General features: G+C 34.8%; 1 protein-coding gene across 1 annotated transcript; it reads right to left on the bottom strand.

Moving 5' to 3' along the window:
- Positions 1–6,812: 6,812 nt before the first annotated feature.
- On the bottom strand, positions 6,813–10,757 carry LOC104887405 (hypersensitive-induced reaction 1 protein). The gene is made up of 6 exons (XM_010672020.4): positions 10,599–10,757; positions 8,817–9,016; positions 8,438–8,558; positions 8,266–8,357; positions 8,070–8,166; positions 6,813–7,424 (listed from the first exon to the last, which is right to left on the bottom strand). Exons 2-6 carry the CDS (start codon positions 9,003–9,005, stop codon positions 7,063–7,065), a joined length of 861 nt encoding a protein of 286 aa, XP_010670322.1. The 5' UTR covers positions 9,006–9,016; positions 10,599–10,757; the 3' UTR covers positions 6,813–7,062.
- Positions 10,758–18,831: the final 8,074 nt, after the last annotated feature.

Below are 18,831 nucleotides of genomic sequence, written 5' to 3'. Positions count from 1 at the left end.
CTCATTAATTTGCACTTAGATTGTATCAACATTATGCTATTGTAAATCTTGGGTGAGAATCTAGAACTTCAAACGTCTCTCCTAAGGTGCTTTACTCTAGCGAACTTGTTCTACTACCCTTTCTGCAAGATCTATTCTAAAATACCACTAAATTCTGAATGATGATACTTGTCCTTTGTGCAAGGCTGCTTCAGAGAGCCTTAGCCACACCCTTTTTCACTATTCGGTTGTGTTCGACGCCCGGGAGCTGGTTGGTTTTGCTGACATAATTTTGTCACCTGATGTTTGTTAGGAACTGGCTGACGTCATTTTGGAGGAACAAGTTCCTGCTCCCACAGAACCAAAGGAACACAAACCTAAGAGGCGCAAAATAATAGCTAAAACGCCTACCCCTCCTGTTCCTAAAAGAGTTAGGCAGAGCTCTAGACTGAAAATTGCTCAAACTACCCCTGTTCCTTCCAACAAGGACTCTCCATTAGTACTATCTGATGCGGAGGAACAGGAACATAACTCTCCTAAGGAATAAACTTCTCCATCCTCACCAAAAATCTCTGTTCCCCACACTAAACTCTCTTCCATCTCTCCCTCATCCTTCACTGTTCCTTCTAGCTTTGAACAGTTAAAGGATGAGATGATTGGTCCCAATCCCTTCTCCACCACCTCTACTGATCTTCCACCACCTCCTCCTTTTCTTCCTCCCATTTATACCACCACTTCTCCATCTGTTTCTACTGCAGGAACAGTTGGTCCTTCACAAGACACCACCTCAGTTCCTCCACCAAAACCACCAACTGCCTCTGGTTCTAAGGGAGAGGAACAAGTTCCTTCAGATGATTGTGGCTGGGTAAATGAAGTTTGTCTTCCTGCACAACACATGATCAAATTTAATAATCACCTTCACAGGACTTTAGATGCCGAAACTAATAAGATGCTGGGTTTAATGAAAGTTCTTAGTGATACGATGATTGACTAACAGAAGAAGATGGAGACAATGGCCCAAGCCATTGAGAGTTTGAATCAGCGACTTGGCGAAAATCATGGAGTGGTGATGAAGAAATTGGAAGATGTGGTTGAAGAAGAAGTTGTTGAGGAACACAATTCCCCTTCCCTTCCTAGTTCTTAGTTCTTGTTTCTCTTCGAGGAACAAGACTGCATAGCTTTGTTTCTTTTTCTTTTTCTTTCTTTGTCTCTTTTTGTACTTAAAGGAACAAGTGCTATATATATATATATATATATATATATATATATATATATGACTTTTGCTATTTTTCTCTTCGTTTGTGATTTTTGTGCATAATTTCTTACTTAGAATGGCTAGTATTCTGTGATTGATGTTTGAGCTAGTCTACCTTTGCATATCTAAATTAACCATTTTTATGGTGCTTGTTCATGGTCTCAAGGTCTTGATCACTATTCATGAAATCACGCAGAGTTTGCTCTTTTTGACGATGACAAAGGGGGAAAAGATTAAGGAACAAACTAAACTAAAAAATAAAAACATTTTTTAACATTTTAAAGGTAAATGAAAAATCAAAATTAAGATACTTAATCCTGTTTTATTTTTCATTTCCTGGTTTATTGTATTGTCTTTTTCATTCGCTTATATTATTTGTTATTTCCTTAGTTTGTACCTTTGTTGTCATCATCAAAAAGGGAGAAATTGTTGAACCCTAGTTTTGATGATGACAAAGGAACAAAGATGCAAACTAAGTAGTGGACTAACGAGTTATTTAAGTGCATGAATTTCAAGGTATCATTGAAAGGAACAAAGAGAATACTAAGTCGATGAAGAAATTAAGTTTGGATTTTGAAGACTAAAAGTGAAGATGTTTCCCTATTTGATACTGGAGCAGCATTGGAGCAAGAAGAATAAAGCGAGGCGTTTTATTTCTAGTTCCATTGTTAAGGAACGAGCTAGTAAAGATGGTAAGGAACTGTGGCAGTTTTTATTTGAGAATGATAGTTTGTTCCTTGATAAGGAACAAACGAAGTGGCACTAAACTAATGAGTTAAAGAACTAACAAATAAAAGGAACTAGACTTAGGTTGAAGCATTACAACGGTACATTGATGGCAGTTGAGAAGATAATGCCTAGAATATAGGTAATCATTTTATTTAAGGAAAAATCTGATTTTATGGAAAATCTTTTTAAGGAAAAGATTTTATTTTTTCAAAAGATAATAAAAATATTATTCGGTTTTTACGGAAGTTATTTAAAGATAATATTTTTATTAAAATGATTTAATTTCAGATTTAATATTTAATATGTTTTAAATTAAATCAGATTTTCGGGTAATGCTCAAAGTAGTTACTATAATTGAGGAGCAGTAACTAAAAACACTCCCACATCTAACAGTGATCATGGGATCATGGGATGTTTTGAGGAACGTGTTCCTTGGGGTAAGGAACATCATCGGATAATGGTTTTTCACAAATACATGTTCTAATTCCCACGTTCTAAGTTACTACCACTATAAATATTAATGTCTAATTAAGTTCCAAAGTGTGTCTGACTAAGTGTTTTAGTTAGTTTAACTAATTAAAGTGTCAGTGCCTTCATTCTCTCTTAATAGCCATTTGTTCTTTGCTTTCTTACTCTAATTCCAATAAGCTTATTTCGATCAATTGTATTTTAATTTTTGAGGTAAGGGGACATTGAGTGAAGTTCTATAAGAAAGAAGCTTTGAGTAAAGCAAGAAAGAGTGAGAAAACTTCGAGTGAAGTTGAGAGGAATTGCTGTTAAGGGAACAGTGGCTCAGGAACTTGAGTTGAGGAACTCAAGGTGTGGCTCGTAAGTAAAATTAGGTTGTAACAGAGTTGTTTGACCTAATTAGTGAAAGAGTTGAGTTTAAAATCCCTAATGGTCGAGGTTGTTTCTTCTTGTTGGGCCCAAGAAGTTTTTCCTCGTAAAAATCTCTTGTGTTCCTTTAGCTTGTTTATTTGTTTAAGTTTGAATTTCCGCAAAAAGTTACGTTTATTTCTTATAGTGTTCCTAGTGAAATAACAAAGGGTTTCAATCCCCGTCAAGATTCTCCAAGCACCAGGAAGGAGTTGGCAAGGAGTTATTCCAGTAGCTGCGAAGAATTGGCCAATAAAGGGGAAAAAAGGGAATTGCTGCCCTTATTTCACAAAGGGGTAATCATAAAACATAAACCAACCTAGGCGTACCCATTCCATCTTTTCCTCAGAGGGCAAGATGATTTTGACCCCATCAGAAAACCTAAAATTGCGTTTAATTTGCCTCAAATCGATTTTAACTAACTCGCAAGGTACGATATTTTTTACCCCCCAAAATTCCTAGGGATTGAAATTTGTTTACACTTTCAGGAGAACTATTCTTAGAGGCGCCTTTGGGGTTTTCCCTAGTCATGATTATGAAAAACGAAAGAAAATAGCAAGAAAAGTAGTTGGCAGATTATGAAGAAAAACGTTGCAGAGGAGGAGATGCAGATTCACCTGGAGAAATAAGGAAGCTGAATTGAGTAAGAAAAATGAAGAAACTTTATCTTGGACCAAGGCGCTGCATTTATAGAAGAAGGGAGAAGTTATATGTCTAATCAAACCATGTAATAACCGTCGTAATCACACGCGTTCATCAAGGCAGTTTTTGTTTAAAAATTTTAGAAATTTTTCCTTTCTTGGTTTGCTGCCCAAAGAGAAAAAATTTGGGGATATTGTTAGGGCGCCAAATTATTCCTATGTGGCAGGTAAAATGCATGATCAAGTTGTGTTAGTTTGTCTAATTAAGTGGCAGTGTCTAGTTAGATGTTTAAAGGAGGGAGCGGAATAGTTGACGTGTCAAGGTAGTTTGGGAGTTCCTATTATAAAGTAATATTTGTTGCGTTGAGGGAAAGATGGAACTAGTTTCTACCGCCAAAGCGAGATATTCTTGGTGAATCCCCTATAAAATAGGATCTTAGCCAATGAGGAACGAGGAAGAAAACGACTACAATATAACGTCATTATTGGACATAGTATCAATAAATTTCATCAGCTACTTTGTAAATCATTATTCACTACTCCCTCTCTACTCTTTCTCTAGCTTAAGCACTTGTACTCTCCGGTGAACTCGAGCAACTTAGTGAATTGGTAGGATACCAATCCTCCAGTGATTTTTCCCTCATTTCCAAAGGGTTTCCAAATAAAAGTTGTCGTGTTCTTTCATTTATTTTACCTAACTTTAGTTCCCGCAAGTATTTATTATTCTCAAGTTAATTATCAATCTCCTCTCTAGGCAAAGTAGCCTTAGTGTGAAAGTTTTCCTAAACAATGTTAGCAATTATTGGATATTTGGGAGGCTTGGGATGTTTTGCCAATTACTTGTGGTACAAGATCAGAAACAAAGTTGTCTCTGAGGACTATGTCTTATAACAAATGAGCTTGTGGTGGAGTTTGCTAGCAAGGCAACGAAGGACTTTAGGCAATTCACTGCACACATTTATGGGAGATCAGTGACTGCAGCGCTCGAAAGCTTGAAGTATTGGGTTCCCTTTCAAGTTGTGTGAAGGTTAATGCATATGCTTCGGTTAGGCTAGGAGTGGTTGTTAGGTGTATGCACATATTTTTTTTTTTGGGCCTCCACTGGAAACCTTTAGTAACAAAAAGGACCCTACAAAACCAGCAAGCTACATAGGTCAACGCTTGAGAGTAGGGGGATTAAGGGAATCCCTACTCTTAAGCATAAGTAGGTAGTGGGGCTCAAACTATTGAACTCAAAGTCATAAGGTGAGTTCCCCCACCACCTCCACCAAGCTTGGTGTATGCATATTTTTATTGCCTATACGGTGTGAGGGCGAATTTGACTACTTCATTAAAAGACTTTAATTTTAAAAACATTTTGAAGTCACCAACAAGTCTTTAAAGGAAGACTTATAAACCTTATTTGATATTTGGGAAACCATACGAATATCTTAGAAAATCATCAAATGTAGATATCTCCTTGTCTTAACTTCATACTTGGTCAATGAACTAAAAAATTGAGCTTAGGGTGAGGATACGAGCATAATCGTGAATCACGTTTGTTCATTGATGACCTCTACTTAATAAGATTCATATCTAACTTTATGCAATTAAATAACCAAGTAACATATTACAAAACCTTAAAAATATAAGTTAGTTCATTAAAAAAAAAAACTAATTTTGGTAATATTTATTAGCAATCAAATTACTAGGTCCCTAAATCAAATGTCTAAATTATCTGCCTTTAAAGTTAGAACATCTATTTAGGTCTTTGATTAGGAATAATAACTATATGAGGTGATGACAGCAATGAACACGTAATCATGAATATATGTACAAAAAATATAAAGAAAAGATTAAAAATTTAGATTATACAAAAAGACATGAGTTGTTTAAGATGTACGTTTAAGTTTTATATCATGGAAAGTGCGTTAGTAACTTCAAGCAATTAACTATGAATTGAAATATTAAAGATTCTCAGGAATATACCAGTGTCACCTGAGTCTTAATGAATAAGGACCTTTGAGAAGAGCACTCTTGGAGCTTGAGTCGAAGTCAATGGAGAACAAAAAGGTGTATGAGTGTTTGAGTGTTTATGAGGTGTTTGGAGTATGCTTAAATGAAATCTCAGTTGAAAGTCATGCCAAAAACCGAGTGGAATGAGACTTATTTAATATGAAAAAAAAGATAGGATATGAGACTGTGTAGCGCGCAAACACGACGCGTTTGATGCAAAAGAATTTCACGAGACGCAACAGTGATGTGTTTCCTTATTTTGTTGACTGTTTGAAGGTAGCGTGTGCGCAACCACATATGTGGCTGGATTGTATTTGTTATCAGGAAATTAAAAGATTATGTTTATCCTTTATTTAATATTATCATTTAAATCAGGAAATCATCTTTTTGTAGGATAAAACTTTGATTTTCATTATATCCGTTATCTTAGAAAATATCTATTAAGAATAACTAAAACTAATATTATTATCAAGAATAATTAATTAGGCTTTTCAAAACTTAGGCTAGATTAAAAATACAACAAGAAAAATTAAATTAGGCTTTTAAAAGCAGCTTGGAACCTTTAGAAAAATAAATAGACTTTCCATTCTTAAAATGATTTCAGGATTAGCTCTTCGAGCTGCTCCCTTTCGGGTCAGACTAATCAGGAGGACGATACGTATCATCATCGGCCATTAAAATGGGAAGACATGATTATGCGTCTACATTAAGTGATGCATGAGGTATGCTCGTGCATCACTAGGGAGCATCTTGGAGGTGTCATCTTCGCAGCAACTCGTAGAACACGAATGTTGTGGCCACCTGCCGGTTACTGAAGGCGCAGCGCTATGCCTAGACATGAAACTTGGTCGTGACTGTAACCTCCCAAATGTAATAGTAGAGTCGAACTACGAGATCCTTGTTAATCGTCTTTCCAAGTCTGCCATTTTCTTTTTTGATTTAGATATGATTTTAGAAGATGACTTATTCTTGAGCAAATATTTACTTTCTATTAGGTGGCCTCATGTGCTACAAGATGGCAATTGTGTTGCCCATCACATAGCTAGAGTTGTGCCTTTTGGTTTTGAGCAATGTTCGGAGTTTCATTGTCCTATGAAAATGGCTCCTTATATCTTAATGGACTCTTTGTCCATGAATTAATATATGCACCTTTCTTTTCTCCTAAAAAAAATACGGTGTTAGAGAAGACTTAGTGCAAGGATATAAATAAAATTCAATCCCAAGTCTTGAATATCACCCTAAAGACTTACCAATTAAGTTACACGACATCCACAGTCCACACTAACTAAAGTGGAAGAGCCAAATATGAGTCATGGCCCCATGGGGATACGATTCGGTTTGCTAAAATTTAAACAATGTTAATATCATATAACCACAATTGTACTTTGAAAGCTAATCTGTTACAATAATATTTCTTTTTCACACAAGCAACATCATCTAATAGGAAGGTAAAAAGTTTGACCAGACGCAGCAAGTTTCCCTAGGGAAAAAATTGCAAGGAGCTGAAATTGAAATCCAAATCAGAAGAAGCCAAATAAGAACCATATATGCACAAGGTGACATGTTTTTTCACAATAGGTAGGGTTATCATTGAGATGATGATGATGCTTGAAGAAGTCCGTCTCTGATCTGCGTTGCAACGTCACGCACAGCACCAGGTCCGTGTGGGATAAACACAGCTGATGTCTTGGAGGCTGCACCAATTTCCTTCATGGTGTCAAAGTACTGTGTGACGAGGATCATGTCCATAACATCCTTAGCACTTGTCCCAGGAACGTTGACTGAGAAGCCCAGTACACTATCTCTTAGACCATCAACGATTGCCTGTCGCTGCCTGGCGATACCCAACCCTGAAAGGTACTTGGACTCCGCCTCTCCTTCAGCCTTTTTGATCTGTATGATCTTTTCTGCCTCAGCCTTATCATTTGCTGCCACCCTCATTCTTGCAGCTGAAAAGGTTGAAGCCATTACCAGAATAAGAAATACAAAATGCAACGACTGATTCAAGAAACAATTAAACCAAAAGGCTTATGGTTCTATCTTTTTACACTATTGTGATTATGGATAGGAATCATGGATGGAAAGGTAGGGGAAGGAATAAGGAAAGGAATGGGAGTGAAGAGTAAACTTGCATTGTCCATCCAAACCTTCCAATACAAGAACAAATTGCTTTATTATGAGGGGGAGGAAAATGAATCCTTCCAATTCTCTTCCGTTTCTTTCCCTCGTGTTGTAACCAAACAAAGGAAAAAGTATCCCTCCCTTTCCCTCAAAAATCCCATATCCAAACAAACTAACTGTACCCTATCATGCAAATGCCTATTTGTACTGAAGTGGAAATAATGTACAAACCCTCTTAATTGCTTGAATTGATAGTTAAAACGAAACCCTGTACTTCCCTTAAAAAAAAAAATCATGTACTTTTTTCATGTCAAAGTGGAAGTATTGCAAATACCATATGCCAAAGATACACATTTGCACTAGATTTTTAGCTGAGTTAATACCAGAGCTAGTTTCTACATGACAAGCAATTCTCTGAATGCAATGGATGCCAGAGGCACCAATAAAAAAAGAGAGATCAATGAATGTCTTACCAGCATTAATTTCATTCATTGCCCGCTTGACATGCTCATCAGGCTCAATATCTACAATCAGAGTTTGAACAATCTCATACCCATAATGAGACATTGCCTGAAGAGAATTTCACAGTTTTGAGCATCAAAATCTAACCAGCATGTAAGACTATACTTTTTCATGTATGCAATTCGAGTACACCGCAGATAAACTTACTTTTTCGAGTTCATCAGCAACTGATTTGGCAATTTCATTCTTCTGCTCAAACACATCATCCACATTTAGCCTTGGAACAGTGCCTCTTATAACTAAAAGAATCAGAAAGGGTATGAGAAATACAAGCTTCCAATAGTTTTGAAGGTGGAACTGCTTTAGTTGTTATATTTACCATCGAAAACATAAGCCTGAATTTGGGCACGAGTGTTGCTGAGCTTGTAAAATGCATCATTTGCTTTATCAGCAATGGCGCGATATTGAATGGACGCAACCACATTGACAAAAACATTGTCCTGAATGAAGACAAACAGGTCACTCTATACTCATTGTCCAATAATTTCAAGCATGGCTTATTTTTTACACAGCACATTTCACAGAGAAAGAAATTAATTGGTATTGCTACATTTCAAACAAACACGTTGATGTTTTGTTTTGTATAAAATGAAGCTTGTTTTCCAACAATCAACTCACAAGGGGAATCTAAGAAAGGTGACAGCATATTTGATTGAAGTAATGGTAAAGGAAACAAAGGAAAGCTTATGCGGACCAACCTTGGTCTTGGTCTCACAGCGTACATCCAATTGCTGTACACGAAGACTGAGCTTGCCAGCTATCTGATGACCAATAAACCAAGGGACACAGTGGCACCCTGGGTTCAGCACGTCATTATATTTTCCAAAGCTCTCCTTAATAGCAACTGTGGATTGGTCAACCTGAATGCAGCAGAATAGGTTCCCCATTGATAATGCTCCTAAGGAATACAGAGAAACATTTTAGCAATATATGTACAGGGTTATCAGATTATTACTTCCTCAAGAAAACAAGAAAAGAACAAAGTGGATCAAGTCTTCACCAGTAAAAAACTAACAGGAAGTTGGTTACTCTATTTCATCAAGAGCCAAGCAATATCGTCAATTGTAAAATCATTGTGTTCCTAGTGTCCCCTAACGGTCCTTTCATCCCACTTTGAACACCCTGGTTTAAGATTAAAAAAAAGGATCTTCTGTAATCAACGATTTATCCCTCGTTGACATATATTTCGGAGAATCGCAGAGCCACGTGACAACCTAATTAATCGCAACCTTAAACATGGGCGACTCTACATGTCCTCCATACTGAGTACTTGAGCAGTAGTGTACTATATTACTGAGAAATTGACTACTTCAAGTAATCCTAGATTCTATATAGGCTTCTCGGTTGTCAAACTTAATCCCACCAAGAAAAATGATCCTTACATAAATAGTAACTTATCCTATTTTATTTCTTTAGACCAGTTAAGTTACAGTCTTGAGAGAAGAGTGACCTAGGCCCCTGACCTTCTTTATGTATCTATCATTTCAAAGAAAACATATACAACTATACAAGTATATAACTTGACTTCAAAAGTCTTTGCTGTAATTGGCCGGCATTCATTTAACCACCATTAAGAGACTTTCATTATCTACCAAATATTCCCTTCCTGTTACCAATTTGTTTTTCAGATAAAAAGGAAAATCGCTATATATCTAACTTCTACGGCTTCATATTAACAGAATTCAAATCACAAAAATGACATTTGTTACAATAATCGTTCACCTCGAAAATTAACTGGCAATTTCTCAAATTCAACCACATGAGCCCTAACCAAGTAAATCTTCAACAACCAAAGAGAGTATGCATCTGTTTTTCCTCTTATTGACACAGTCTTTACATTAATTTCAAAAGAATTCTAAAATTTTAGTGGTAAGTAGGTTTGCCATAACCCAAGAGCAATTTCATCAGTGCAGACATAGGAATTACAAAATACTTTATATCTGGAAAAAGAAAGAAGATAAATGTAGTTCTCCATCTTTACTATCCCAATTTTTTTTCTTTTAATTAGAAAAGATAATTGGTCCGAAGACCAACCTGCCAGGCTACTAGCTTGCCGGGCACACCAGCTCAGCCTTAAGACTAAATGCCCAACATATTGTTGGGATGAGGATTCGAATTCTGGACATTGCCATATAATTCGGGTGGTGCTCCACTAAGATACAGCTCTCCCTCTCTTTACCATCCCAAATATAAAAAAAAAAATCAAAGATCAAATCAGAAATAAGTTAATTGCAATATATACTATATAGTCATTCTAAAGATAAAATCTTTTTACCATCAAACTGCATGAAAATAGCAATTCATTGTTTTAGACACTTTCAAATAACAAATTAGCTTGATTTTCAGCTAAACATCAACTAAGCAATATTATGATTATTATCATATCATAAAACATCATATAATAGACTAATTATACGAAATTACAATATCATAAGAATTACAATAACCAAAAAAATTACGAGATAACAAAGAATACTTACAGTTACAGATAGGAAGAGAGAGAAAGATAGAAGAAGGTGGTGACAAAACTGGTGCTGAAGACAGAGAAAATAGTTGTTGGCGAAACTGGCTTAGCACCTAGAAATTGCAAAGGTTTTTAGCACTTTGTTTTTTTTTTTTTTTTTTATAATATAGTGGCTGTCTTTTTTAACAATATTTTACTTTTGTTTTCTAGTCAACCGCATTTTTTTCTTCCCACTATTATATCCAAAAAAAATATATACTTCAGTTTGTATTATCAAGTTGATTAGGACTTTACTGCGAAAAGTCTAGGAATTTGGGTTGGTTTGCTTGCATGACCAAGTAATTGATTTGTATATTGCGGAGACGAAGACTTCAGATAGACATTCCACTTTTTTGAGGTAAAGGAAAATTATCATTAAGAAATTGCCATATGACTTGTAGAACAATAATAACTCACTAGCCTTTTGTGCACGCGATGCGTGCGATGATATTTTTAGGCCTAATACTAAGTAGTAAACAAACTGAAAATGCAAGTTGGTATTTAAGTTCACCTCCATTTTGTGAATAAGATTCTTCCATGTTCTTTTTATGTTGTTATTCATTTTTGTGATTTTGAATAGTTTTTGTTTCTCAAGTCTTATATGCGCATGTTCTTTTATAATCAGTACTATATGATGTTCTTTACTAAATATCGTCATGTTCTTTTTTTTTTTGGTTTTATTCATTTTTGTAATTTATAATAGTTTTTGATATGGATTTCAGTAATTTCTCTATGATCCAAAATTGTAACCGAAAAGTATAATACAATTTAGTTTTTTTTTCCTTGTCTAACTTCTAAATTCTGATTTCCAAATTGATATTTAAGAATTTTCATCATTTTAATTTTTCTCCTTTTCTAAATGTTCACACTTTGAGTTTCAATTATATTTGAAAGGAATTTTCATACACAATCTGATTCGCATGAAATGGTCATTTTAATTTTCCCTTTTTCTAAATTTGAACACTTTGAGTTTCAATATAGGTGAAATGAAATTTCAAATTTTTCATACATAATCTGATTTCCATGAAATGGTTTTCGCAAATTAATGTAATTTTAATTATTTTTTTTCTGAAAATGGATTTTTGCAAAAGTTGTTCGCAAAAAGGTTTGATATTGTTTTGTTTTTCAAAATTTATTTCTGAACATGGATATTCTGCAAAAATTTTGGGCAAAACTTTTATATTGGAATTTTAAAAAAAAACTAAATTTGTAACTTTTTCATCAGTGTGATAAATGAATCAAATTTCATACACATCTTGTTTTGTGATTTTATATGAAAATGAAGAAATTTAAGTCTAATATATATAAAAGCCCTTTTCAACTAATTGCTATTATCTCCATTTTTTCAACTACATAACAGTCAACTAATGTGAAATAACTTAATTTGAAGATTAAAAGAATTATGTACCTATTTGAAAGTTCGCAAATCGCCAATGGACGAATGTGTGATATCACTGTCAAAATCTTATGTTTTTCTAAATTTGTGTTTATAGGTAATTTTTGTGAGTATGTAATTGTGAATGGTTATTAAGAACAATGATTTGTAAGTGAATTTTGTGAATGTTTTGTATGTATTGACGTCCTAGTATATTAGTTTTAGTTTGTAAGTTAATTTTTAGTTTTTGTAAAGTTTCCTGATCATTTGAGTGGTTTGCGTGATTTTTACAACGTGATTTTCTCAATTCTGAGTGATTTGTAAAGTTTCCTCATATAAGTGATTTCTGAGTGATTGTTGAAAATTAATTTCCGTTGGCTTTGTTTGACCCCCATTTTGGTATTGAGATTTCTTTTGTAATTTAGAAAGGGAAGGGGGCAAAATAGTCAGTTCAAAAGAGGACACCGTTGCTCCCCCTTCCCTTATGTAATAGAGAATACTCATATATATAAAAGTAATCCAAAACATCAATTTAAGAGTTTTCATCCAAGCTATTGATATAAGACGCTTCGGGATAGTGTTGTGATATGGTAATATTTCAACCATAATCGATTTTCGATCACATTGAACTTTTGGTGTAAAGTCATTTTATTTTGGATATATGTTTCTAGGTGGAACTTGGAGTGTAGTCACAACTGAAGTATTGTTGTAGAAAGCTCATACTGAAACTAATTGTGCCACTAATTATTTATGGAAAATGATATACATAGCCCTTAGGGCTATGTATAAGAAACTTAAAATGGAAATAAAAACTTGAATCAATCATTTATTACCTCAAATAACGTGTAATTTTGTCTTGAATTCTTAAATTGTTTCCATTTTAAGAAATATATTTAATGCTTATCCTTAGCCCTAAGGGCTACATATAACATTACCCATTATTTATCGTCACGGAGACATTTTATCCTCATGTCTCTGGATATCAATCTCTTATCATATTGTAAATTTTCTTATTTTCTTAATTTAGATATATTAAAGCATAGTTTTCATAGAAGATTTCCCTAATAACGTCTATTTTAAATTTGAAAATAATAGGATGAGAGCGAGAAAGATAACATTACTAGATATCATTAATTTGCATTGTATTAGCTTTCCTCATATGGTAGGTAATTTATAGTTCAAAAGTGTAACAATAATTAGAATGATCAACTGGGATAGAAGTTGCGACTTTTGAACGAAGACAACGAGATTCTTGTTTCCTTGTAGAAGACATTTGATTGTTGGTTCTTAGTCCTCAATATAGACGGGTTGATTTTAAAAAAAAAAAATATTTAAAAATTGCCAGACCAATGTACGTTAATACACAGAGAGCAACCTCGTGATCTACGCAATGTCATGGTATTGCATTGCATCCCATGCTACTTATTATCGTACTTTATTTTTGTTAAGGGCCTATAGTGACTCATATATTATCTTAATTGAGTCACTTCCCAATTGAAAAGAAATCAAAAGTACTTTCATATGGATTTCGAGCCACAAGGAAATATGACTCTCTTCATATTATTGAATCAAGAATTCTCAGTCCTTTAAATTGCTCGCTTTGCAAGCATCATGTCTTTTGCCAACAACTAACTCACAAGTCACAATGCTTGTTTTATTCCATCTATACCCAAGTCTCCTTAGTATGCATGGATTCCATTCCAAAATTGTCACCCCAAGTTTCAACACTACCTCCCTTCATCGAATCCACTATCAACCATTGAGAGAGATCGCACTGACACCAGATGAAAATTTCACCAATATTCAAAATCCAAGAGTAGGCTGAAGGCAAATTAAAGGATTTTACTGCTTTTCTGTGTGTTATTTATAGCAAACTAAATAAGGAGTTCCTCAAATTTGCAAAATTACGCCGATTTTCTTCTCTTTCATACTATTTCCTTCATATTTGATATGTCATCCGAGCCCGTATAACGATCGATAATACATTATTTTTATCCCCCAAAATATTATGTCACACATGAATGTGACTCTTTCAAGAAACTTGACCTGGAAATGATCCTGTAGCGAGTTCATAATCTCGCTGTTCCTTGGTTGCCCCGCTCGTGAAATCAGCCCTCTCCTCCCACTGCTTTCAGCAGAGTTATGAAGCTCATCATCTCCCAGAAGAAGCGTCATCCACCAGATCGAGTATTTTTATTATAGTTTAAGTTATGTATGATTTTGTAGTTATTGGGTAAGAGCAAGTTCAGCTCAGTTTAATTTCTTTATGTTCGTTTGTTTTTTTTTAGCATTAGAATGTAATTATGTTTTTGATTAATGCACATTTTCCCGATGTCAAAAAAATATATACTTCCTCCGTTTCAAAATAAGTGCAACATTTCCCTAAAATAGAAATGTCATAATAAGTGCTACCAAGCTTGTTTTGGAAATTTTTTTTCAGTTTAATTACGAAAATGCCATTACCTAATATCTTTAACAACTCAATTAACTCTCCATCTACCAACATAAACCACATTAATTACCAAACCCTTCCCTCCCTATTTTTTTTATCTCCTCACCTCATCTGATCATCTCTCTCTCCATCTCATATCATCTGGAACTTTCCCCAAACCACAAGAACCCTTATTCATCAACCCATAGCATCTCAAACCCTAAACCACGAAGAACCCTAATTTCCAGAAAAATTTACATTCGATTCTTGAGATCTTTTTTTTTACATTCCAATCTACACTTCTCCTTCTTCTCTTTTCTCTAAACCACGAAGAACAGTAGTTTCTTGCAAAAACAGTGTTCGAAATTTTTAGATCTAACTTCGCGAATCTAGTTTTCTCCTTCTTCTTTCTTCTCTCTTCTTTTTCTCATCTTGTTATGGAGTATTCGAATTCTGCAGACGCGATTTTCGCATCCGATGACTTATCAGCAGAAGAAGAATCTTGGTTGTTGCGAAAATTAGATCGTTATAATAACGAATCTTCATACGAGTCCTACCGTGATAAAGGTGGGTATGTCGCTGAATCTTCAACAGCAACTTCGAAATTGGTTGTGAAGCCTGATGTTTCTGAAGTGAAGTACACTATGTTTACGCGTGAATATGATGCTAGAGCAACAAAAAAAAAAAATTCAACTGAAAAATCGCCACAAAAGTCCCCTGTTCTTGATGATGAAACTTCTTCTATTGGAGATTCGACCAAAAACGCAACCGATTCTGAGTCAGAATCCGATGCAAATGGATCTACTTGTTGATTTTGCGGGATCTCATCTATGGGTGACTATTTTCTAACTCTATGACTCAAATCCTGTTAGATCTTGATGATCTATGCCTGTGGGAACTTAGTTGCTGGCTTTCTATTGCATGTGGTTTTTTTAGGTGTTAGTTGTTTATGGTTAGTTGTTTATGTTTATGGTATTTGGTGATTTTGTGGGATCTCATCTATTGGTGACTATTTCTTGTTTATGGTTATGGTATTTGTTGTTTATGGTTCAACAAGGTAGCTTTGATGTTTTTCCTGTAAATTTTGATTTTCAGACCTTTTTCTTTTTTCAATAAGGGAAAACAATAAATATTTTGAAAGTCGTCTTTGGATCACTAAAAGTCTATAATTGGTTTATGGATCTCTAAAACTCTAGTGATTGTCTTGTAGATTGCAGGGTAGTTATGTTCATTACAAGTTTATATTCTCATGTTTTTTCTTCTTCCTCTAGATATTATACTTTTCTACTCTTCCTTTATGTGACAAGTATCTTTAAGGATTCAAAGCCATGCTTTCTCGATTGTTAGTTACAGATTGTGTTATTGATGCTTCATAGACTCTTGTCAGTATCATCAAGACTAATGTTTATGATTTTTGTACAGTCCTAGGGAGTGACTGCTGACATTTATCTATTAATCTGCTTTTGTAATTTTGTGATATGGCATGTTGGAAAATGTGGTTAAATGAAACTTATTTCTTGGGTTTTAGTTGTTGTTTCGTGCAAAGCTATGTCTTGTGAAATTTGTAATTCAACTTGTCTAGTTAGCTGCTTTATTCGAAACTCCTAGCTTAATGGATATTGCATATAGTAATTTTTTCATTTACTTCATATGCTTGTGTGATAAGCTCAATTAAAACTTTGAGTGTATATGCATTTTGCGAAGTGGACACTCACCTTCTTAAAGATAATGGTTAGTTGCTTGGATTGGATTGTCTGTGGGAACTTAGTTCTCTGTGTTTATGTGTATGGTTAGTTGTTATGGTTAGTTGTTTATGTTTATGGTATTTGGTGATTTTGTGGGATCTCATCTATGGGTGACTATTTCTTGTTTATGGTTATGGTATTTGTTGTTTATGGTTAGTTGCTTGGATTGGATTGCCTGTGGGAACTTAGTTCTCTGTGTTTATGTGTATGGTTAGTTGTTTATGGTTATTTGTTTATGTTTATGGTATATATTTGGTTGTTTCTATAGTGCCTACTGGTCTATTTGAGCTGTTTCTTTGTGCTGGAATATAATCTACAAATGGAAAAATGCCTATTTTTCCATCCCAAATGACCTCTCCATTAGGCGTAATTATCGGCCTTGCAATTGCAGCTTCAAACATAACCTTTGTGATGAAATTCTTTGATTGACAAGCTCTGTATAGGTCCTCTTCATCAGATAGTAAGTAGAATCTTTGTGTAATTCTGCTCATAAAGAACCACTTCTCGTCTATATGCACCATATTGTATAAACAATCAAACCTTGGCTTGCTTGTAACTGTGGGTGGTATGATGTGTGACAAAATGAACTTTAGTCTATCAGTTTTGTGCTTTGGTGTCAATTTTGGTTTGATGGAATTTGTGTGACTCCTAAGTATTCCTTTCTTGAGAAGCCTATAAATAGTTGATGGGCTAACCTCTAAAGCGGTTGCAAATGACCTCATGGTAGTTCTTTGCTTTAGAGGAACTGCCCTAAGAGCTTCCTCATCTGTTATGAGGGGCTTTCTCCCACTGTTGGTTTTCTTACTTGATACATTAACCTCCAAACCAGCCAACTTTTGTCTTTTGGCCTCTCCCCAAATTCTGTTCACAGTGAACCTACTTATGGCATATTGGAGTACAACATGAGTCACCATCCCCCTAGGCAACACAAGCTCTGGTGAAGCGGTCGAAAAAAGGTCAAGGACTAGTTGTCTTCTTAAATTGTTTGGTAAATTTGGTTTTTTAGTTGAAATGTTATTTTCTTGTTCACTTATGATTTCTGTGTTATCATGTTTTTCATTGTCAGAATTTGAGTCAGAGAAGTACCATACCGCATCATCTTCATCTTCATCGTCATCGTCTCTCATCTGTTGTTCCAAGCTCAGGAGCTCTTCAACACTCATGTCATGTGCTGAATTCTGCCCCAACAAACCTTCCAGCAGTAGCAGTTCCTCTTCATCCATGCAAAATTCTTCTCCAATTCCAGCAAACACAACGAAAGCCTCAAAGTCTTCTTCATCCATTGAAATTGTGTAGAAAAAAAAATGTTCAATATCAAAGTGCTTAGTGTGTGCAAGTGAAAGTAGCTGACAGTGAATTTTTGCTCTTCTAGTTTAAGTATGTGAAAAACCTCTGTTGTAAAAAATGGAGTGAAGTAGTACTCCTTATATGACGTGATGGCAGTTTATTTTTTGGAGGCAAATATTCAAATTTTTGTTGAATTATAAAATTGGTCCCAAATTTTAGAACTTCCCTCCCTTTTTACTTTTAATCTATGCTGAAAGTGACAGCTGGGTAGTACTTCTTTTTGGCAATTAAGCACTTAATTGAAGTCATTAAAGGTGGGAAAAAGTGGTCCCTTACTTTCTCTCTCTAGAATATTGGTATGTGTGCCACTTCTCTATGTTGCACTTATTTTGAAACAAAGGAAGTATATATAAAAGAAACTTATCACTTGTGTTTGAGGACAGAAAGAACTACCAAGAAATTTTATTTTATGGGCCTTGCCCCCTCATTATCATAAACGAAAATAATTTTTATTTATTTAAAATTCAGTAGAATTAAGAAACTCTTAATTCAACCAACATGGCAACCTTTACTGTTAAAGAACAGCGAGACTAATCCACATAAAAGTGGTATTAATTTCCCGAAGAAAACTTCCAAGTTCAACCAGATACGAGCACCTTCGTAACTGACAGTCTGACACTAAAATATCTGTTCAAATATATGTTTTTTGGGTCAAAACATAGTAGAATTAAATACTATAACAGCCACATCAACTTGGCTAATAAGTTATTAGTAGTATTGATTTACCATGGATGTAGAACTACTTCGCACGTTATTATCAATACATCAGCCAACAAGTCTTCCAGCTCATACAAATCAAAATTCAACCCAAAACTAAGATATCCCAAAATGAAAGTTCAACTCAACTAAATATGAAAATTCAACCCAAAATTAATATGAAGTATACACCATGTCGTCATGTCGAAAGTTGAAAATGCAACCCAACACTAAAATTTTGCCTTTTCTATCATTGGTAGAGATAAACATTCAATTTGATCACATTTCAGGCGGGAACCAGAGAAGGTCAATTCAAAGACTTCTATATGCTCCTGCAGTTTATAGCCATCTACGACATTGAGATGAATTAACAACTCATTATATTGAAAATCGGAACATAAGATAAAGCTAATACATGAGTCGCATGAAGCACCTAAAATAGCATGTTCGTGTGCACCAACTAATAACCAAAATAACCTTCTAGCTTAGTTGTCGTTTGTAAAGTATAGGGCTATTCCTATTCTCTTCCATGAATTTTCCCCGGGCTTAATCTTCTTTTAAGGGGGAGAAGGGAAGGGGCGCATGGTCTAAGATGTCTTACATTAAGATCCCTTGC

Source organism: Beta vulgaris, chromosome 2, assembly GCF_026745355.1.
Source record: "Beta vulgaris subsp. vulgaris cultivar EL10 chromosome 2, EL10.2, whole genome shotgun sequence".
In the NCBI taxonomy this organism is placed as follows: Eukaryota; Viridiplantae; Streptophyta; class Magnoliopsida; order Caryophyllales; family Amaranthaceae; genus Beta; species Beta vulgaris.
The sequence above is the reverse complement of the archived record's forward strand: the minus strand, read 5'-3'. Positions and strand labels throughout refer to the sequence as shown.